Genomic DNA, 24,932 nt, shown 5'->3' on the forward strand with positions numbered 1-24,932 from the left:
GTGGGTGCGAGTCATGGATGGATAGGACACCTGATGCGTTTCTTCCTCGATGTCTGACAAAGGACGTTATCACCTGAGATGTGGATGAAGTGTTCTGACCAGACCCGGCTGTGCAGCAAGATGCTGACTAATACTTTTCTATACATTTTATGTATTTTTCATTTTCATATATTGCAATAACTTGTTCAATGGAGAAAAATAATGACAGCAGTATGTGAATGTATCTGCATATACTGTATTTTGAGCATGTGGACAATCTTATGAGTTTTCTACAATTACACCTATGTATTTTAGTGCTATGGCACAGCGTCCTAAAGAACAAAGACCAGAAGAAGTGACTATTGTGGACCAGGATGTAGCAAAGATTAGTCAGGATAGAACAGGATCAGGAATGAGTACATCAGAGGGACAGCACATGTTAGAGGTTCTGGAGATAAAGTCAGAGAGGCCAGACTGAGATGGTTTGGACATGTCCAGAGGAGAGATAGTGAATATATTGGTAGAAGGATGCTGAGTTCTGAACTGCCAGGCAGGAGGCCTAGAGGAAGACCAAAGAGGAGGTTTATGGATGTAGTGAAAGAGGACATGAAGGTAGTTGGTGTGAGAGAAGAGGATGCAGAAGACAGGGTTAGATGGAGGACACTGATTGGCTGTGGAGACCTCTGAAGGGAAAAGCCCAAAGGGGAAGAAGATCACCTCACTTTTTGCAAACGTCCTGATGTAATGCACTAATTTTTAAATTGTATTTCCTTTTGTTTATTGGTGTTTGGTGTTTTTGAAGTTGCATCTAATGAAAAATTGTTAAATGTTCTGAATGTGATTGAAGTCTTTTTGCACAAAATCCTCTTCTTCTTCTGAAGCACTTTAGTACTTTCATCTAATGTAGAATTGCAAAATGTTTCAATGTGATTAAAGTGTTTTTGCAAAAATCCAAAAAAAATATTTTTTTTTTTGATTTTTTAAAATATTTTTTTTAAATTGACATCCACAGCTTCCACTGAACATTCTCAGCGTCAAATCATTCCTTTAAACTTCTACAAGAGAGACCTTCTTGTTCTTTATTGATCGATCTGTCTGACATCGATAATCTATTCATCACTTCTCACATAAGTGGAGTACAGCGGCCATCAGCCCCGCTCACTGCCGGTGCTGAAGGGCAGGGGTATTACACTTCTCCAGGTGAAGCAGGTGAGTCTTACAGGTTAACCAAAACGAACCATGTTAATTATAAATGATAATAATATGAAAAATATTGCACCACATGCATGTGTGGCTTTGTTTGACCTCTTTTTATCTTCTAAATTTTTTCTGTTGAAGTTTCCTCTTTAAAAATCTTTAGAAATTGTCATGTAGAGAGAAGTTGTTTTATAGTTTTTATTATCTCTCTCTGCTGAAAGATGGTTAGCAGATATGATAGATACGTAATGGCAGGACTGACTCAAACCACTGGAACACGTGCTGCTTTAGCTACCAGTCCAGTATTTGTGTGCACGACTCCACTGATGGGTTTGAGTCGGTCTCCCGTGTCTTTGTCTGCAGAACGCTGTCCCCAGCTGTTTGGCCCCTGGCATTATTTGTTCACTTCTTATTTCCAGATGAGTGCACCGCTCTGTGGAAACCTGTTTGCTGTCGCTGGTTTCCACGAAATTAAACACTCTTGTGCACAGTGATGAGGATATCCCCAGAGCGCTGACCTGTGAGACGGGGCCAGCTTTCATTTTGCTCATCCTGATCCACAGACTCACAACATCCCAGTTACCCAGAGGAGCATGCTGTTTACCACAAAGACCAGAACTCCCTGTAACAATGGCTGCAAGACACCGGGCTATGTTTGTGTTTCCGCATCTGTGTCGATGTGAGAACTAGCTAACAAATGCATCATGGGGTATATTTGTAACCACCACTGTTCCATGAGTACACAAACCAGAGAGTACATATAGATGAATCTGCGAGGGAATCTATATCCTCCTGTTCCTCTGGCTCCGGTGTGTTCATGAGATTTTAGTGAGAGAATAATGTGAAAGGGCTCGAGTGTTTGTCTGAAGCAGATTGGTACTTCACCAGTGCGTTCCCAAAAATCATTAAAATACCATTTATCCGGGCTTGTTATCATCATTATTAGTAGTACAAGTAGCTAATGGTTAGTTTTAGGCTTTTACCCAACTAAAAGTTGGAATTTAATACATGAACCAAAGTTCTGTTCACTTGAATATCACTAATCAAAACTTTTGCTTTTGTAAAAACATGCATCAGAATTTTCTAGACACCCAGGATCCATATTTAACTCTGCATGAATATTTCATTCCCTCTAATCATTTATTGGGGGCTGTCTGGGAGTCTCCTGGGTGGAACAGAGATCGGTCCGCTGATGATAGATATCCTGGAGAAAGGAACAACCCCTCAAGCATGCCCTTCTCCACTCTCGTTCCATTGCATCTCAGGCTACAAGCGAGAAGGGTTCCTTTCACTGGGCTGCTCCATCATCATCAGTCGTGTAGACGTTACACTGATTCCCCAAGACGGCCGATCACAGATGAAAGAGTGGGGCAACAGCCAATGAGCCGCTGAGCTTCAGACGCCCAGGGTCAAGGTTAATCTGAGCCTCACCACATCGGCTGCTTTATTTATGTCAGTTAATTGTGTGAAACACATTGGAAGACAATTCTACCAGCCTTTTCTTGGGCTCTAATAGGAATTTGAAGGCAGAACAAGCATGTTGTTGTTCTGTTTCTACCTGCACCTCTCCCCCAAACAAATGCAGGTAGGTTACAAGAAAAAAAGTAATACTAAAAGTGCTTGTTCTTAATAAATAGCACAGTCCCCAAGGCTTTAACTAGTTTGTGCATTTTCCAGTCGTATATCTCATGTAACCACATGGATGAGTCTGCATCAAAACTTCTAACTCTGACACAAAAAGAGTTCCAGCAATTAATTAGAGAAGAGGAGGAAACACCTTTCGTGACTTTATCTTTCCCTAAGACTACTCCAGTGCAGATAAAAGGAGGTGCATCATGGGAATGTGTGACATCAGTGGGGGGGGGGGGTGTCTCAGTCAGCTCTTATTCTCAAACAGTCCTTCTCAGACGTTCCTGGGGGATAAAATAAGAAGAAGAGGACCCAGCTGAGCTCCTGCTCCTTCCAACACCCAGAAGCTCATTTGAACTAATTCAAACCTTCTAATAACATCTGTGCTTTAAGGTAAGCAGGAAAAAATATGGATCCACGTCTTTATTTAGATTTACACCACAATCAAGCAGTTCTATTTCTGCCTAAATCCACAAGTAGTAAATGTGCAGTTTATAGAAATACCAAAAGTATTCAGAAGAGTAGAAAAGCAAAAGTAAATGTGATTTTCTACTCGGTTTCCTCCTAGCTAAAGGACAGACTTTAACAATTTAAAAACAAATGCACCAAATATAAGAAGAGAATAACTAGAGAGACACTCCGGTGGATGATCTATCTATCTATCTATCTATCTATCTATCTATCTATCTATCTAGCTATCCATCCATCTTCACTAACACACTATGAAGCTGGGGAAAGTCTGTGAACATTATTATGGATGTGGTAAGATGAAGAAAAAAAAAAGGAATTTAAAAAAAATCAACCAACCAAAAAAACTAATACCTATAAGTATTTTATCATTTACCTACTTCCAAAAATATGTATAAACACCATTTTGATCTCAAACTGTGTTGATTGATGTAATCTGGTTGACGTCATGTGAGTAAAGCAAGGTGTCGTGATAGAAGGTGCTTTTGAAAATCACATTTTCAAAATAAAGTTATGAATGTTTCACAATATAATTACAGGAAGACATTTTATTGATGATTAGAAGAGAGCAGATAAAAAGAATAAAAGGTTGATGGGAGATGCTGTCGATTTTAGTTCACTAGTAATACTTACAGTATATATAAATGAGGCTCAGTACTTCATTTGCTAATCTGTGACTTTAATATCCGCATGTGTTACCACAATGAAGAAAACATCCCATTCAAAGTGGTTGGTGGGAGCTGGGGAGTGATGGGATGGAGTCAAGGCTCTCCACCCCCCCCACACAGGATGAGTAGTTACAGAAAATGTATGTAGCTCAGGCAGTGAGGCAGAGGACCGTCACATCTTCATCGGCCGTCTGACAAACCTGGTTAGCATCAGTGATATCCTTCTGAATGCGTACAACAGGTCTTCTTCTGCTGCTCTCGTGTGTGAAGTTCCACAAGCAATTTTACATTGTCTACTATGTCTCTGCTCATCTAGGTGTCTTATATATATCTGCTGTGCTGTCTTGTGTATATTTGTGAAGGTATGAGAGCAGATTATATTCACTTTCCTCCATGATAAAAAAAATCATGAAGTGTCTTTAATATAGAACAAAGAACAAGTGTAGAACAAAGGAGATACATGTGGTTGTTATTATTGTTCTTTGCTTGTGAAGATTTTATTTCTCATGTTTGTGCCAAAACCCGATTGATCTTTTTCTTTCTTTGTTCGCAAATAATGTTTTGTTTTGTTTATTTTACTTCTAAATTCACAGTGGGACAACTGTCATTGATTTTTGGAGTCAACAAATACAAAACATTAAAAGACGTTTTGAACAGAATCAAATCAATCAAATCATATCCTCTCTCTAAATCTCAAGATTTAAAATGTACATCTGTTTGTATTTGATCATTTTTAAAATTTTTGAGAGTTATGATTTAATACAAATTCAGGATTCACTGCATTATGAGATGTTAAGCCTGCCCTTGCCAAATTTTCAAAACTTGGCTTTGAGGTTAAATAAATTTTCATAAATATAAAAGTGTGTGGGTATCAGATTCCTGCTGTGGAATTTTCATGCTTTTAGTTTCAAATTTAGAAGTCAATTATATTTTCCTGTTGAATATTTTTTCCTGTGTTGGACTTTTTCCATTTAAACTTGTCGAAGAAGATTTCTGCTTCTTTTGGAGCTTCGGCTGACACAGGAACTGAGATCTGCAATCACGACATTGTTCATCTCAATAAGGTTTGCAATTTTGTTAATTAACAACAGTTAAATTTAAAGGCCTCTACTGTCCAACACTGATTTCTGTGTATATTTTATGTACAATTTTTTTTTTAAATGCATGAAGAGGTAGAACAACAACATCAAATTGTACAGTAGTTTATACACAAAAACGTTGCTAGTGCCTCCAGTCAACTGTTACCTACACCCTCAACCCATCCACACCCCATTGGGATGAAGTTGAGCGAGACATTGTCAAGCTTCATTCACTTCAGGCCATTACTTTTCAGTTTGGTTGTTATCTGTTTAAATTGGTTTGTTCTTTCAATGCATTTTTTATATTATTATCATTATTATTATATTATTATTACTATTTATTTTTATATTTTTATACTGTAAATTGTAAATTTATATATTATATATAATAAATCTATATATTATATATTTATATACATTTATATTATTTATTATTATTTTATTAGTAGTATATTATTATATTATATTTTATATATTATTATAATTATACATTTATTTATTATTCAACGCATTTATTGCTGTGTGTAGTCCGACGAAGAAATTAATTTCCCTGACGGGACCTCCTTAAGGGATCAACAAAGTTCAACTCTACTCTATTGTCTGTTTCTACATTTAAATAATTGTGTCCCTTTGTTTAATTCATAGTGGTAGGGGTCACTAGTTACACGAGGATTCATTTAATTACTGAAGATTTAATATCATTAAATATTATTTTAGAGAACTTCAACTTCACTGAAGCCGAAAAATTCCCCTAGGTATTGTTTATTCAGAGGTTTGTTGACTTGAATGGATTAATTTGAACTTTTCGACTTTTACCAACACGGAAAGCCATAATGTTCAATTGTCAAGCCAGAGCATTTTACACCACAATCCACAGAATCACGTATGGTCCTGTACACTCACGCAAATACAATTGTGCAGACATTAAAATCACAATATGTTTTAGAAAATGTTTTTCTAATTTACTATAATGAAGAGAGTTCATATAATTTTAGCCTTTTTTATGGACTGACCAAATGTGTGCAGAGGTGGGACAATTTCCAGTATCTCAAGCGTTTCCTGTAGCTCACTCCTAGTCCAGATAGTGGGAAACAGGTCCTTATTCTGATTTGATGTATATAACTGATTTTTGATGTGCCCAGTCGATGTTTTTTTTAACAACTCAATTGTACAGGGTCTGCATACTTGTCCATATGATGTGAGGAATATCACGTAGATTTTTTTTATTAACCAGTTTATGTTAAATTGAGAGGCTGGGAATGGGGGAGCTCTGGCTGCCATTCCACTGATGTATGGAGGTGTGTGGGCTCCATGTTGTAAACCGCAGAAAGAGGCTGTTCTCTCTGAAGCAGCATTTTATTGTCTCGTTGCCCGTTCTCCCTTACGGCCTAATCAAACTTTGCAGCAGCGGCGGCGGCAGTGGCAGTCGTGTTCAGGGTAGTTGTATAGATGTTATGGCTGGCTGGAAGAACTATAACACATGCTGCTGCCATCTTGGTTTTGCCGTTATGGGGTTGAGCCATTAGAGAAGTCCCATTATGGTTATTGATTTGCTTGTTTGCTCCCCCCTTGGTGGAGAAACAGCCAGAAGAGAGGTTGTTTCCTACCTCGTTTATATCCCATTTTCACAAGGCAGACATGGTTTAGAAGAGCCAGGGGTGCAAGGCCATGAGAATTATAAGATAATATAATGTTATACTGCAATAACCTCGCTCATTACGTCAAGCGATTTGCTTCATACCAAAACATGTAAAGAGTCAAGTAAAATTGAAAAATCTCTGAACATTTCCCAGGCAACATCTCCCATTTCCCTATCAGATCTCACCTCGGTCTCCATCATCAGAGCTATTTGTGCACGCTATCGGATTGCTCTGTACATGGAGGCAATGACAAGGTGGAGCTGTTTGCAGGTCAAGCCAGGATCTCATTTCCCATCAGGAAGACAGGAAATCGAGCCACTATTAACCCCATAGTGAGCCAGCTATGTTCACTTTACAACTTAATTAACAGAGGTGGTAGGATCAGGACGATCAATGAAACGAGAAATAAGAAGTGTGTCACAAACCAGGCTGCATGAGTTTGATGAAAATAAAAAAAGAGAAGAGAAGCACGCAACTAAGTCAATTCAGCAATTTTTTCTTTATGAGTACTGGGACTTGGCTCAGGTAGCTCAGGTGTTACCACTTTTTTGCCCACCTCCAGCAAAGCAGACACCCCAGAAAAGAGAGGGAAGTGGAGGTCATTGGATGTCCAGATTACAAGACTGCAGGAACAGGTTCTTAGAAGCCAACAAGCATGGGGAAACCCACCTTGATGTGGAAGTTGCCACAACGTCATTATCAATCACGTACCTAACCTCAACATCTATGTATTTATGTTTCTCAGGAGCACACCAAATAGTTTTAGGCACTTTGAAAACAGCTCCTCAAAAAGTGAAGAACTGCGTTGAAGAAGAAGAAGAACAGAAGAAGCCTTTTTGATGAGAGGTGAAATGTCTCCAACAAATCACTTCCAACAAAGACAGTCAAGTGATGCACTGGTGACATTATACCAAAAGACGACCATGTCTATGACTAAGTGGAACCTACCCTTGTCTGAAAGCAACCTACTTGATTGTAACTAAGGCCATGTCCTCACGTAGATAAGTATTTTTAAAATGGATATATTTTCCTACTTGTATATATGCGGTACATGTGGATGGAGATTTTTTTTAAACAGTGTCATGTGGACTCGATTTCCTTTCTAAGTGGGGGGAAAAATATGTTTCTAAAAATACCTAGCTACTTGTGGACTTGGTCTTAGTCTTCATGCAGATTAGTGGGAAGCTCTTTGAACACTGAAATCAGTAGCTTGGATTTGAACAAAACAGCAGAGCAGAGAAGAACAATCTAATCCAATCCCATCCAATCCCATCACAAACCAAAACGAAAACCTGATCTGTCTTAGGATGGAGAAGGAGTACTGGAACATAAGGCCCAGATGATACTAGTAGTGCTGATGAACACAGGCATTGCCATTTTCCTGACAACCCTCTGGCTCATCGACCTCCACTGCAGCAGACAGTCCAGAGATAGAAAGTCAGAACAGAGGAGGTCATCATAAGTGCTTTGGAACAGGCCATTTACACTAATTGTGGATATCCTTGTCATTTCTTTGAGATTTGGTCAGAAATTTAAATTTGAGCAACACTGAGAATGAGGTGAGACATTTCCACAACTTGATTCAATCGAGAAACTATACGTTCTTCTGCATGTCAGCAAATAACAAAAACAGTAGTTTGAGTCTAGTTTCTTGAAACTTTTCTTGATCTGTACTGACCATGATTTATTTCCATAACAGTTATTTATTTATTTTGACCTAGGGTTTCCATTAGCAAACTGCAAGCCAGAACATCCGGAACCCAGGAAATAAAAATCTGGAGAAGCGTGTTATCTCGTAATTCATCTTCAAGCAGAAAGTACTCCTGTTTCCAACATACAGTATCAGTGACATCCACAACAAACATGATTGCTTTTGCTTTGCTCAGGGCTGATGGTGGAAATAAAGGGTGGATATCATGACGTATCGAAATTATTATCTTTATTCCCTGGAGATAGGTTTGTAAACTCAAAAGATCTCGCATTCACATTCATGATGGTAATGCACTTAGACTTTAATGCTATCATTTCCAAAAGAAAAGAGCTTGGTACTCTGGTGAGAAGCGAATGGTCCCATGTTTGACCTTCACACCAATAGAATGATGCCATTGGAGGAACGTGCTCATTGTGGACAGCATGACGTCATGGGTTTCCTGTTTACTTTATTAAAGTATTATCTTCTTTTTTTAAAGGGAGTTTTTAGATGAGTTTTCCACCAGCATTGGTGTTTCATTGCACCACTTCCTGGGATTTATCAGAAGAATGGTTGCTTTACTGCAACCTATTCCATTGTATCAACTTGGACTGTGTGTAGGACCTTTCGCTGTGTGGAAAAACCCAGAACACGAACATGAGATCCTGCTGATGTGTTGGAGTCTAACAAACTTAGATTCTGTGCATTTTATGTGAACAATACAGATGGCAGACATGCATTTGATGTTTGTGATGCTGGAAATTGCTAACAAGAGAAAAATATTTTTCATTATCCAGGTCCCTCCATCTCCAGATTGTGATCCACATGCATCACTAGCCCCATTACACACAGATGGACGTCATCAGCCCTTCTCCTCCCCAATAACAGCGCACTTGCCCACATGTAGCTGTTGGAAAGGAAGAGGATTTGGAGACAGTGGAGGCAGATCCATTGGCCAAAGTTAACATCTTTCAATCTGTCGCAACCATCTGTCCCCCAGTGAGACCAATGGCAGTGTTAAAATAACAAATGGAGACGTTATTGGATTGTAAAATTCACACCCAAGGGACTAAACACATAACAAGAATAGTCTTTACACATTGTGCTTACATCCAGATATGCAATTTTTTACCTCATGAAAGACAGTTGAACATATCTAAATGTACTTGAGTTTTGCTCTTGATAGAATATATTGATTCATTCATTTTCAACTGCTTGTTCCGCTGCTTGCGGATCACAGGGATTACTGGAACCTACCCCAGAGGCATGGGACACTCCGAGCACAACGACAGTGCACTACAGAGCCACATGGATACGTACACACTCACACCTATGAGCAATTTGGACCTGGTCAATTCACCTAAGCTGTATGTTTTTGGAGGTGGGAGGAAGCCGGCATACCTGGAGATAACCCATGCAGACATGGCTGAGAACATACATACTCCACACAGGACGGGACTCAAACCCGGGACTCAAAACCTACCCACTGCACCACCCTACCATCCTGGAACCAAATCATAATGAGGAAAAAAAAGAACCAGGTCTTACCTGTGCTGTCATCGTAAACCACAGTGACTGTCTTCCACTTGAAGAAGTGGACCAGATCCAGGATGGCCCGGCTGAGGGAAGAAAAATCTGGGAAAAGGCTGACATAGAAGACATCTCTGTTGTCTGACACTTGGTGTTTCCACTTGGTCTGAATGTGTGGAACCCCCAGGGCATTGCAAATGGACTGGACGGCATTGGCTGAGGAACTGTGAGAGGGACCGAAGATGGCTGCGACACCCAGAGAAAGCTGGTCACAAGCTGCAAAGCAAGAATATTAGCTGAGATTAGATGACTTAGCATCCTCTTGCAATGATGCAATATTTTCATCATCACCAGTAGCACATTAACTCCCTGCAGCAGTGTAACTTTTAGGATATTAACAGCATTGACTAGGTCACATAATTCATAATTTCTCAGGGTCTCAGTCATAGATTATAAATTCTTAGTTGGTATCAGATGAAGGTGTCTGACAGAAACAGAGGGAAGCTGAGTAGAGGGGGGTGACAGGGCATGTTCAAACCGTGACGGACAACAAATTATGATCATCATACTTGCTACAGGCAGCATAACCTTCTCCGTGGTGTCACCAGGCTTTTTCACCTGTCACATGTACTCATCTATGATGAGGACAAGGAGCCAGTTTAAGACTGTACCCTGAAAAATGTCAGTCGTGCTTGCAAAGCGCTGGTCTGTGAGCACAGAACCTGATACAGTTTGGTCAGAAACATGCTCTATTTTGTCTGGCAGTGCTGCTTCTGTTCCTGGCAACACAAAGCAGCAGAAACTGTTCCTCCTGCTGTGTTGATGCCCGTCTCTCCTGCTCAGCTCTACTCATGTTAGAGTCAGTCTCCTGGTATTTCCTCCATGAAGTGAATCTTGGGGCATCCTGTATAGATGGACCATTCTCGGAAATCTAGACTAGCTGTTCAGGTAGTTTCACCAATAATGACAAGAACCCTTAAAAACACAACTAGACAGGCAAGGAAGGATAAGGAGAGACGAGCTGTCTGTGACTTAAACTGTGTTATACTGTAATGATTAGGTGTTCCCACATTTTTAAACAATGCATACCCATAAATCTTGGCATCATATAGCATGACTACACACTCTAGTCCCTCCTTGTGATACGGAGTTGGCTAAATTACAGTAAACGCATAAAATGTCTCACAATTGATAAGAGATTTGACATGTCAGCTGCAAACCAAAGACTGATAACTTATAGCATTTACTAGTTGTCTCTGGGTGCCAAGCAGGTTATTAGGTACTGCCACTGAGTGATTAGTGTGAAATAATCAATTATTTCTGCTTGCATTTGTAGAGCTCATCCATTTATTCACTGTCTGATTAAAATTATTGTAATCAAAGATACTGCAGCTTGAAAACCTCAATGCAGGAATGCATACGTGCATCCCCATTCTCCTTAAGCTTACTTTATGCACACAAACAATAGCAGAGCATGCCAAAGGACTTCAGCTTCAAAGGACTGAAACATATAAATACCTTTCCTGGAGGCCTCAAAGCTGTCGTATATGTTTATCCTTTGGATGTCGTAGGTGAGCGTCGTGTTCGGTAATAAGGTCCTGTTCCTGTTGATTGTGTTTAAAGCAAATTTAAAGGCTAGTTCCTCAGCACCTGATGGACCGCTTTCAATAGACTCAAATATCCCCCCTGTCAAAGACAGAGACACAACTGGTTAGTGATGTAGAGAGAAAGCTTCATAATCATAAAGGCTAAACAGTCCTTATTTCCTTCTATTGTGCTTATAGAGTCACAAATGTAATAAAACATAGAAAGCTTTTAGATATTGGCCTCATGATTGTCATAAAAGGAGATGCATCAGGGGTCTATAAATCAGTGGAAGTAATCAGTTACTTTTCACAGCACAATGAAGAAACATAGGGAGGACAGGACACCAGTATCTCTGACTGCATCCATCACAGCGAGTCTTTCTATGGAGCTACAATTAGTTCATTTAGGCCTGAAATTACCATTTCTGTTTATTTTTCACAAAGCTTTTTTGAAAGTGGCTGAGATCTATGTTTTCAATGACATCAACATTGAGATAAGTATTTATAAAAGAAACACTACACACACACACACACACACACACACACACACACACACACACACACACACACACACACACTGGGCCTGCAGGAATGCCAATAGAATGGATGATGGTAGGGCGGCGGGCAGCTCCTTTCTGCTGCGCCCCAGCGAGTAACTTGATCGGGGATGGTGCCTTGCTCAGGGGCACCTCAGCAGTGCTCAGGAGATGAAATATTTGAACCAAGTCAAGGAGCAAAGTCCTCTTTAACACCCTCCCCCCAATGATTAATGCTGAGACCCCTACTCTTCACTCTACTGGACCATGACTGTTCATAAAGTTTGCGGATGACACAACTGCAGAGGGTCTGTACTTTCTGTGTAAACTGAGAGGAGCACAAACACCTTGGCCCCCATCATGTCCACCTTTTAAAAATGTACCATTGAGAGTATCTTGACCAGCAGCCTCAGGGTGTGGTACGGATCCTGCACCTATCCTGTCACAGGACCTTCCAGAACATCATGACAACAGCAGAAATGATTGTTGGTGTCTCTCCCCCCTCCCTGCAGGACATCTACAGCATCTACTCAATCGTAAAGCACTAAGCATTGCAGCGGACCACACACACCCATCCTACAACCTCTTCAGCCATTAATTGTATCATAAAATCGACTCATGCTCAACATCTGACCATCAAGTACAACAAAGACTGTATATTTATTCAGCATTAAGGGAACTGTGGACTGAGGTCCACGACCTCAGCCTAGTAGATTGAGGTCCACGACCTCAGCCTAGTAGATTGAGGTCCACGACCTCAGCCTAGTGGACTGAGGTCCACGACCTCAGCCTAGTGGACTGAGGTCCACGACCTAAGCGTAGTGGACTGAGGTCCACGACCTCAGCCTAGTGGACTGAGGTCCACGAGGCTTCTAAAAGAAGTTTTTACGACTGTTATAAAATCACTGCTGATGAAGTAGTTGTAGGGTCACTCTAGGGTAAAGAGTGTGGTCTCAACCTTCTGTTTTTGGGTTAGGGTTAGATGTATAAAACTAACTTGTTTGAACCAGTATGACCTGTGTCCAATGATGGCAAGCCAATAAGTGCCTTTCACCAATTTCCCTCCTCTATCCAGAGATGGTTTGAGAAAAATGGCTTTTTTAACTCCTCTCAAACCATCTATCTTCCCTCACTAAATCCTGCACCATGATTGTCCTTAAAGGACAACAATTTTCTGCTCAACATGGAGTTGTTTCTCCTGTGTTGAGCCATATGCTTATGGAGTAGTAATTTTGGTCTCCCGACTTGCAAGTTTCAAGTTTCAAGTTTATTTATTTTTATATAGCCCACATTCACAAGCAATGTCTCAAAGGGCTTTACAATCTGCACATGGACGATATCCCTCTGACCTTTGTGCACTGCAAGCAGTGCGACCCTCGCATCGGATAAGGAACAACTCCCCCCAAAAACCCTTTTAACAGGGGAAAAAATGGATGGGAGAAACCTCAGGAAGACTGCAGAGGAGGGACCCCTCTTCCAGGAGTGGACAGACGAAGCAATAGATACCGCATGTACACATCTCATTTTATTCCTCACTGCAGAAAAAAGCAGAAACACACCCTGAATGCTCTTAACACTTTAGACCTACAGCTATCCAATCTGGGGATTTGTCAAGACCAACAAATCCATCAACAAAACCAAAATCAATGAATAGGAGAGGGAGGACAAAGAGAAACCTGTCATCATCCCCAACACTGAAAAAAAATCAAGAGAATTTTCAGTAAACACAAGATTCCAATACATTTCAAACCAGGTAACACCCTAAGATAGGAGATGCTCCACTCAAAGGACAGAACACCATGACACAAACAGAGCAATGCTTTAGTGAATGCTGTCCAGTGCAGTGAGCTAAAAATATTAATCCCAAAATCACTGTGCTGCTTGACACTGTTTTTCATAAAAAGCTTGTTTTCTATGATAAATATATATGATTATTTGATTGCATAGTCAGTGCACAATATTCTGTGTTAAAAGTTAAATATGCTCTAAAACTGCTGGTGGTGCAGGGCTCTCTGCTCTGAAAATGGCTGACGGCAAAGTAGTTAAGAAGAAGAAATCTTTCAGAAATAATGATAGGGTGACAATCAAAACAGCAAAACAGGAACTGAACAGGTTCCTGAGGGAGACAAAGGAATGTCTCTGGCTTCTGTACTCTCCCAATATTCTCCATTGTTTAGAGTCGCTGTGTCTTTCAGCCTGCAGACACAGATGCTGCCTGCCATCCCCCATGAGGTCTGTGCATCTGAGGGTCAATCATATATCGGTGTCACCAAAGGTATATAATGTAAGCTGGAGCTCCCCCAGAGATGTTCTCTTCCTTCTTTTTGTCTTCACTCACTATTCTCTTCTGCCTTCTTTTCCTCTGCCCAGCCTTCCATGTCACAGCTGAGTCTGCCATATGGTCATGGAATGCCAATTATTCATGGTACCACTGCCACCCTTTCATTGCCAAAGCCAGCAACTACACCACCAGCAACACGTGTCGAGGATTAGCTGATCTTCCTACATTGGCCTGATGAACTCTCTGGCCCATTCAACCACATCAAAATCGCTGCCAAGTGAGTTACTGCCAGAGCCAACAACCTACGCTGCTCGCATAGCCTGCCGCAGACCAGCTGTAGTCTGATCACCGCGACCGCAACAACACACGCCATCAAAATCTTCAACTTGAGTTTAAGAAAAGACAGAAGAGTGCAGATAAGTAACAGACTTTATGTCTGGGAAGAGGAGATAGTTGCTGTCTGGAGCCTCTTCCCCAGATGCACCACACCCGAAGCCTTGTAGCGGCCAAACAGCTAAATAACTACTTGTTGGAGAATCATTTGTTTGGATTGTCAGTCATGTTTTAAAACAAACTACAGTACAGAGACTATACTGCTAAGAGTTACAAATGAGCCTTTAATAGTGTCAGATAAAGGTCTTCTATCTGTTCTAGTCTTCTTAGACCTGAGTGCAGCGTTCGATACTGTTGATCCTAATATTCTTCTCGGGAGATAAGAAGATGAAGTGGGCATTAAAAACTAGGCATTTAACTGGTTTTGGGTCATATCTATCTGACCAATTTCAGATTGTCCGTGTCAATAATAAATCCTCAGATCGAGAAAGTCTTACCTCAAGAATCTGTTCTGGGGCCAATACTGTTTAATCTACACGTTACAATTGGGAAATAAAAAAATCATGACATTAATTTTCAACGTTACGCAGATGAAACCCAATTATATTTGTCAATTCAAACAAACAACTCTGATCAACTAACTAAATTAGAGACTTGCCTCAGGGATATTAAGTCTTGGTGCTCCACAACTTCTTAATGCTAAACAGTAATAAACCACAGTTATTATTATTGGGCCTAAGCACTTTAGGGATGATTTTTCTGACATTGTAATTAACTTAGATAACATTGCTTTATCCTCTACAAATGATGTCAGGAACTTGGGAGTGATTTTTGATCAAGATCTATCATTGAACTCCAATATTAAGTCTGTGTCTTGGGCAGCCTTCTTTCATCTACGAAATATTGCTGAAATTAGAAATTTCTTATCCTTTAAAAACATGCCTTTGTTACTTGTAGATTAGATTACTGCAATTCTTTATTATCGAGCTGTTCAAGCTCCTCCATTAGGACTCTACAACTAGCTCAGAATGCAGCCGCCTGCTTGCTGACTTGAACTGGGAGGAGAGAGCACATCTCTTCTGTCCTAGCATCCCTGTATTGGCCCCCGATAATATCTAGAATAAAATTAAAAATCTTCACGATCACATATAAAGTTCGTCACTTTAAGGCTGTCTTACATTGAAGATTTGAAGATCTCATGGAATTGCATCACCCTTCCATAGCTCTTCGATCTGAGGATGCAGGATTTTTGGTAACCTGTCAGGTCTGTAAGACCAGGGTTCTGTTGGGTTTCTCTGTCTGTTAAAGCACTTTGAAATATCTGCTTATGTGATTAAGTGCTATGCAAATAAAAACTGATGATAAAGTATTTACTGTACATAATTTACAGGTTGTGCATCGAGCACAACTGGAGTTTAGGTGAGGTAGACGCAACACTCTATTTCAGCCAGACTATGCATTTAAATAATAATGCCACAAAGGGAAGTAAGCACTCTGTCACAGTTAATGTTCTCCCTCTTTCATCGTCTCCAAGGTCACGATTAGACAGTGTATATGGACAATATTTACAACTCTGTAGCTCTGTGTGAGCATTTAAGTGTTTAGTGGGAGCAATAACCAGTCTGTTTGATGCTTAGGAAGAAGGAACCAAAAATCAGCAGGAAGATGAAAAAGTCTTACCTGGGGGTGGGGGACCAAACTGTGAGGCACAAAGGAAGGGTGATGGAGGTAGCATGGCAGGACAAATGAATGGTGAAGATGGTAACAACCTGCCACCAAGGTAAAATGCAGAGGTTGAGGGGAATGATTACGTAGAACTGTACTGCAAGCTCACCATTCAACATTGACCCATATAGCAGGCTGGACAGACAATGGACAAGCACAAACTGAACGCCTGATGCCCACCAGCAAGACGTTTAGACCATCAGGGCCTAAACTCAGCAAATGACCCTAAATCCCATACTCCCGAAGCACCCCCCACAAGATACCACAAGGGACACACTCAAATACCTTCTCCAGATCCACAAAACACATGTGGGCTGGTTGGAGAAACTCCCATGAACCCTCGAGCACTCGATAGAGAGTGTAGAGGCACCTGTAAATGGTTTGTTCATATGTTCACATTGGTTATTTGTTTGAATTTCTGAATACTATTCTGTCATCAAAATCCTTCTTTAAAGTGTTGTTTTGCTGTGTTGAAGAAGTAAAAAACTATTCAGATGTTTGAGATGTTTGAAGCTAAAAATATTGGCATCAAAGTCCCTGTTTTGCTCGACATGCATCATCGCATAGAAAGCTTGTTTTCAGAAACAGGTGTTTTTGCTGAAACCACCCTTTGTTCTACCGCTGCTTACTAAAGGACCTAAAAAGCTAGAAACATTTTTTTCCTGACGAAAGAAGACAGTCTACACATTCCTGTGATTGTTTATTGTCAAAGAACTCAATATTCCTTGGACCTTGAAAGATCAACAAAAATGCTCCAAAATGGAAGTATGAGGAACTTGTGAATGAGTTAAGAGCTAGGATCCCAAGCACAAACACACACACACACACACACACACACACACACACACACACACACACACACACACACACACACACACAGGTACAAATGCAAATGTATTTGAATTTGCATACTAAACATCTATTGTCACTGCTACGCCGATGACACCCATCTCTTTCATTATATATTTATATATTTATTTTTTTAGCTCAAAATCAATCTTATCATAAGGTGGTTTCCCCTCTCCATGGAGAACTACTGTTACCCCCACCCTTCAGGATAAAGAGTCTAGGTGTCATCCTCGACACCATCCTATCATTCCGATCCAATTTCAATAACATACTGCCATTTACATAACATCAATCACCCATCCCTCACCCTCCTGTGTACCATCCATGCACTTGCCCCTCCATATGTGTATGACCCCCTCCACATCACCACTTCCTTATATTCACTCAGATAGGCCTCTTCTTTCCACCTCACTGTTCCTTCTCCCTGTAAAACCAGAACCTAGAAAGTGGACTTGGACTTTCTCCCTTTCTTCAAATCCAGTCTCAGTCTCCATTGTTTTTAATGTATAGAATACTCTCTTTTCGTTCCCTTTTTTTTTTTTTGTTGAACTCATTGTGTGGAATCCTTGTATTATGTGAAAGGTGCTTCCTAAAACAATCGATGAATAAATTGTTTTATCTCTTCTTATTGTTTTTGTCTCGATATCAAACTGGGAAAACTATACATGAAAGATTTTGATGGCCAGGGAGACAGAAGTTATGTGAATATGTCACAAATTTTGTCAGCACTTGAGTGTCTTTGTTGAATTTGCATCAAACATCAAACAAACCTGTAAGATGGTGAACGTTGGAATTGAGCACATTGTTATTCATGTCATTAGTAGAAGGATGCATTTCTTGTTTACCCCTACAGGAGATGATGATCAACTGTGAATTAAGTAAAAGCTTTGATAAATGCATTGATGTCTTGGACATAGGGGAGACTTGGTGAACTGTGTGCTAGTCCAGCGTGTTTAACAATGGCAACCCTCTATCGAGTATTTTCAGACAGTGATCAGTTGAAAGTACAAAGAGAAGGCTGTGGGAACTGGGGGTGGGGGGTCAACCTCTGAGATCAAAGTGCTCTCATTGGCCCACAAATCAATCAATCAAGCCCGTAGGGAGCTTTGGAGAGCAGCAGTAGGAGATTGAAGAGTTTTGTTTGGGTGAGCCCTACGGCTTGGCCCTGCTAGCTCAGTGTCAGTCAGCGCCAGCTTTATTTACTTTTACAAGCTTTCTATTGCAGGACCCCCTTTAAGTCCAAACCTAATCCATATACACCACTACACAAGCTCTGCAGGTCCACACTGTCACAAGCGATTAGTGCAGATTTTGATCAATGCTCCCCTACAGTGGTTTCACTATTGGATTTTTTAGAAATGCTCTTTTCCAGGAGCATTTCTTTATTTAACCTCTTCAACCTCAAAGCAAACATCCCAAAAGAAAGTCTTCTGACAGGAGCAGATCTGTAATAAAAGTCTCTTCGTTCATTAGCATTCATCTCATGGGAGAGCTCTATTTTGCATTCCATAATGAGTTTGAAGGAATTAATAAGCATCAGTTAAGCAGTACGTACCATAATTGGAAAACTGAACATTTGGAATGGGGCAGTTCTCTCTGCTTTTTCCAGCTGCGCCTGGCTGTGATTCCATAGGATAAAATGTGTAAACTCGAGGATGTATCAGTGCCAAAAGTTGACTATTTTAGCAAGAATAAGTTTGAATATGTATATAAATGTTGTCTAACGAGAAAGTTGCTCAGAAATAGTGCAAAGAGAGACAAAAAAGAAAGTGGATTCAGTGTAAAAACTCAATCTACCAGACAACCTACTGGCATTCAAGACTCAACCTGATGACAATTGAAGTGGAGTTAAACCTGTTAAAACTATGACTTATCAAAGAGTTCTTTAGTAATAAGTTCCTCCAGACCAGGAGATGTCACTCAGCATTACCCCAAACCTTTTGGTCCACACAAGTCTTTTACCAGCCACCCCCCGGTTCCCCGGCCCAAGCCCTATTGGACTGAGCATGTATTTTTCAAGTTATGTGTTAGAATGTGTATATTTTTGCAAAGGTCGTAAATAAAACCAAGTCCTAACTGCATTTTCCCATGCTAAATGGCACAACTGTCCTCCTCTGTGGGGATCATTGTGGCACCAGCCAAGAAACAGGAGCACTAACGTCACTCATTCTAGTCCACACAGATGCCTTAATGATTCACTCATTCATTTTCCAAAATGCTTCCCCACTCTTGCTGGTCACGGGGGTTGATGGAACCTAGCCCAGCAGACTTAAGGGTGAGAGGCGGGGAGACACTCTGGACACGGTGCCAGTGCATCGCGGAACTATGTCTGTAGATCATTAGTCTTACTGTCGTTTTTATTTTGTTTTCATTTTTGCCATTGATTCCTTTATGTTTTTAATGTGTGTAATGAGGCGTTGCTTTTTCAAACACAGTTGAGACTAATCCAATAAGTCCTTGTACTATGGACACTTTTTTTTTCTGCTTCCCAATTGACTGATTCCCTAGTAGTTATAAAAATTGCATTATGACACAGAGAGTCCACTGATGGCAGTGAAATAAATAAATAAATTAGTAAATAAATAAATAAATTCTTTAATGATCTTCGTAGAGTAATTACAATTTTTCCGCCCTAAATATTAGCATACATATATATGCAACTATTTAGGGTCGCTGTATATAAATCGTACAGGGACATACACACACAAACACAAGGGGTCTGTAGGCATTCAGATAATGGGAGGTAGAGTGGCGAGCAGCTCTCGCCTAGGGTGCACCAAGAACAACTTAGTGCCTTCCTCAAGGGCACCTCAGCAGTGCTCAGGAGGTGAACTGACACAACTGAATGTTTTGGCCCACACAGATCTTGAACCAGCCACCCTCCGGTCCCTAGCCCAGGACTTAGTTGACTGAGCTACTGCGGCCCCAAAAGAGGAGAAACATCAAGAAAAGTTCAAGTGTGCCAGGGACATTTTGGAATTAGGCCGAAGCATCCTTTCCTTTTCAGAAGCATTTCAGGTTATTTTCTACCAATAATGACAGTGTTAGCCCCACTTATTATGTTTGTGGGAAATTAGGCATTACATTTGTGGGATTATTACATTTAAACCTGCAAGTTTTTATTACGTTTGTGGGGCTAACACCCTGTCTACTGTGTCATCCATCCATTTCTTCTAGTTGACACAATCGTAATCATCTCTATAGCTGCTTTTCCAGGTCAAAGGTCTGCTAGAGCCGATCTCAGCTGGTTATGGGTAAGAAGTGCGGTACACCCCAGATGAGATGCCAACTTATCGCTGGGCCACACAAAAGACAAACAATCATTCACGCTCTTGTTAACACCTATGTACAATTTAGAGTGGTCGGTCCACCTAAAGTACATGCTTTTGGAGGTGGAGGGAAGATGGAGAACAGAAAGAGAACACCCACAAATACGGGGGAACATACAAACTCAACATTGAAAAGACTCCATCCATCCATCCATCCATTTTCTCAGCTGCTTCTTTTGCTTTCATGGGTTGGGGGGTCTATCCTTGCAGACAACGGGCGAGAGGCCGTACTACAGTGTCATCTAAATGCTAAATTTGTATGTTGTGCCATTCTGCCTTTCTATTAATCTATATTTCATGAGTAGTTAAACACCTGTTTTGTCTTGGCAAATATTCCTCAGTTCAATTCTTGGCAGGGGCTTAGAGGAAATTAAATGGTAGATTCATTAAAAGCAAGCAAATCCTTACTTCCCATTAATTTATTATTATTAATATAATTATAGTAATATATTAATAATATATTAATATATATTAGTAATATATTGAGATATATATAACCCATATTATTTCTACCCGCATCATTTATTTTAATTTGTGTATTGTATATATTAATATTTTTCACATAACATATCTGAATATTATTTTTCACGCGGATTAATTCATAATTAGAGCTGGAATCTCATTAGATGCCCGAAATGCTTGGTAGAAAAAAATTTGCAGCTATGGCAAATATGTTGCCATAGCATCTGAGATAGGCGACTATGTTGAAATAGCCTTATATAATGGAATTAGAAAAGATTTGTTTTACAGGAGGCCGAGATAGTGAATATTTTGGGCCAAACCAGACTGAGAATTTAGTTTTTCAATACCATTCTGAATATATCAGGTTGCTCTCCTTCACTGACAGCCCTACTGAGATGGGCGTGGCTCTAGAGTAACGTTTTCCACTGAAACACCTGGGAGTCCATGTTCTCTTCAATCTTTTCAAAAGACATTTTTAACGTGAACATAAATGGATAATAAGCCAACCTACACTTCAGTTATCCTTGTTCGCTTTATGTTCTAAGCCTGTGAGCTTGTACATTTTCTGAACAGACACTGGTGAATTTGTTTCCAAGAGCGGAGTCATTATTATTCAATTGTCTGTTTGCGCAGAACATCTTGTATCTTTTTTTTACAAGATCAACAGCAGAAGGTTTCCTGTACTTCAGGGAACTGTCTCTATCAGTTTAGGGAAGTTGGGAAAGAAAAGACTGAAGATGCTTTCACACAGGGAGCCACATGAGAATTATAACTAGGTTGTGGTTCTTATTCTATCATCTGGCCTTTATTTTCCACTCTTTTCTATTTCTTTCTTCTTATACTTTGGTTTTCCTCTTTTCCTTTCCGTCTTATCCTATGAGCACAGATTACTGCAGCAAATGTACGTATGTAATTTTGCTCTCTTTTTCATAATGGGATATCTTAGGAGTGCTCAGCTTGGCACTTTAATAAATGTCAGCGCTTCCCAGCTATTGTCAAGCATTTGCAGAGATACAAAATGTCAGCCTGTCTCCTCAGTCTCAGCTTTTGTGAACTACTCACATCTGGAAATGTCATTGAGCAAACGGCACTGGGAGTGGCAGCAGATTCTTAGAAAGTAGAAAGTGCAGCACATTCCATCCCACTGTAAAGGTCTACTGTAGAGAAATTCAGTTTTCTGCCCCTGCAAACATGTGACCCCTGAGGTCACACTCATACATATCTGGTAAATGTGGCCAGAGGGATGAGGAGATGTGCTGATCTACTGTTGAATGTTCATCATTGCATCAGATTATTGTCTTTCAATTGTTTTGTAGATCTAGAAGGAGATTTTAAGAGTGCAAAATCTGACACCAGTGACTATCTGTCACCACTCACTAAGCACCACCATGAGTGAGGGATGATGCACCATGTTGAAATGTGAACATATGACACAAGGGTGAGTCAAATGGAATTCAAAACCAATGTGGTTGCCATGGTAGTAGGTGCACTTGGGGCATATACCTCTAACCTTGGAGAGTGACTCCAGCAGATTCCAGAAACACCATCTGAAGGCTCAGTGTAGAGCGGCGCAGTCATGGCAACAGCTAAGAGATCGCACAGAACTCACAAACTCCCAAGCCTCAGGCAAAAAACAAACTCTATTACTAGACATCTCCATTGTTCAGTCTGAATTCATTCATTAACCAGCTTCCCCCTCGACGATCAATAATGCTATTTGATTCTGATTTCTGGCTTCACAGACAAGGTCAGAGGCATTTTAATGATGTAGGTTAAAATGCATGAAAAAGAGAATAACGAATAGGCCTGCAATGTAAATGAGATAAATTAAACACTGAATAAATAGGTCACATGATGAAATACAGCTCTAACCAATAACGAGTGAAACGATAATAATTCTGTCAATATTTGCCATTGCACTGGGTGCGTCTTTTGAACTACGTGTCATTCTTATCCTTTCCAAAGGCTCCATATGCAGCATTTTTCTCTGACTGACATTGCTGAACTTACTATAAAGAAAACATATTGTCACTTCCTGGTAGTCAGATGAACTGTGAATCCCAACTCTACGTCTATATATATATATATATATATATATATATATATATATATATATATATATATATATATATATATATATATATATATATATATATATATATATAAAAAATGTAATATTATAAATATATATAAAAGTAATATATAAAATATATATATATAAAATGTATGTGTGTGTGTATACAAACACACACACGGAGAGAACCCACGCAAACACGGGTAGAACATGCAGATTCCACACAGAGCGGGACTCGAACTCTGAACCTTCTAGCTGTGCAGTGGCAGCGCTACACACTGCTCCACAACACTATGGATTTATTTGAAGTATTTACACACTTGAAGTCATGACAACGCAAAGAATTTGTGATTTTCATAGAAACAATGTGTGCTGTTCAGTTACACAGATTTATCCTTCAGCCTAATGCTTGACAATAAGGTGACGTCCAGTGGGATGGGGGCACTTTCCTATCAGTTTGCAGGAGGACACAGTTTAATAGCACAGGGAGCTCATCTTCTTTCTCTCCATTTTAGCTCCATCTCTGTGGATCTATTTGTTCAACAATTATAACAATTCCTGAAGCTTTAGGACCAATATTTCCAACAGTGTGTTTATTCAGCCTCATTTTAATGAGTATCTTTGGTTTTGAACTTAGTAAAGACATTGATTTGCTTTTCTCAGGCAATTGTGTGCTATTAACTCGTGTAAAGGGGAACGATTACAATGAGAGTCAAGAGGAACATTCCTCCAGGAGTGATTTCCTCCACTCCACCAGCATGATGACCCCTGATCCCCCCACTGTGATGTAATCCCAGCCCATTTAAGGGATCAGCTCAGTCCTCCATAAGACATGCAGGAGTCTCTACAGACACATTGATTCAGTAAAGGCAAAAATTATGAGCAAATGTATGAGCAAATCCAGCCTTGTCTGTTAAATCAGATTAATTCCTCTATACAGTTCCTGATGGCTCAGATGTAGTGTTGTCTACGTAGTCAGTCAGTCATAATGGGATCTGTGAAGATCGGTAATGCCTTGAACAGAGGTTCCTCAGGTCACAAGGGAACTGGGTCTTACATGTGCCCTCTATCTGTCCTCTACCCATCCTTCATTCCTGTTAACTCTTCTAAACACTGACCCCAGAAAGGTTCACATAGCAGATTATGACTTTCTGTACTTACATTTCATTTTAACAGGGTTTACAGAAACATTGAGCTCATTTGCTTCTGAGGTAGAAAATTTGCAATGATGCAACATGCGCGTAAGCAGGTTACAGGCTGTGACAGACACACACACACACACACACACACACACACACACACACACACACACACACACACACACACACACACACACAGTGAGTTTGGGAATACCCATTTAGCGAGAACATACAAACGCGAACCCTAAACCTTCTTGCTGTGAGGCAGCAGTGTTATTCACTGCACTACAGAAGTAGAAAGCATTGGAACAGGTTTTTACCAAACCATTTGTATTAAAACTAAAAGTTGGTAAACCTTCACACTCTGTATGAACTCAACTGTATCTACGATACAACCCATCACGCTGGAGTAGGAAGGGAGACCACTCGTCTTCCACAGTGTCATTATTTTCCAACTCACAACTCTTCTCCAGCTCTTCTCCACATGATCCATTCAACACCACGTGCTGTCGTATTCTACCAACGTGTCCGTGTCACATTCATGTTTTACAACTAAAAACACGATTGTACACAAACTGACTGATAAATATATATATATATATAAATAAATATAAACGGTTTCTACTTAATAAAAACTGACACATGAACAAAAAACACTTAATTTAACATGTTCAGAAGCTGTTCATTCCTTAGAATGATATGGAACAAAACATTCCACACCTAATGTTACAGTACAAT

General features: G+C 40.1%; 1 protein-coding gene across 3 annotated transcripts in view; it reads right to left on the reverse strand.

Annotated features, from left to right (window-relative positions):
- grik2 (glutamate receptor, ionotropic, kainate 2) overlaps positions 1-24,932 on the reverse strand; it is a 182,736-nt gene that overhangs the window by 109,876 nt on the left and 47,928 nt on the right. For all 3 annotated transcript variants that reach the window (XM_068332729.1, XM_068332727.1, XM_068332728.1), the window contains exons 3-4: positions 11,399-11,566; positions 9,899-10,156 (exon numbers count right to left, since the gene is read on the reverse strand). In XM_068332729.1, coding sequence (XP_068188830.1) covers positions 9,899-10,156; positions 11,399-11,566 — 426 coding nt within the window. The remainder of the gene's footprint in view (positions 1-9,898; positions 10,157-11,398; positions 11,567-24,932) is intronic.

Source organism: Antennarius striatus, chromosome 14, assembly GCF_040054535.1.
Source record: "Antennarius striatus isolate MH-2024 chromosome 14, ASM4005453v1, whole genome shotgun sequence".
Lineage (NCBI taxonomy): Eukaryota > Metazoa > Chordata > Actinopteri > Lophiiformes > Antennariidae > Antennarius > Antennarius striatus.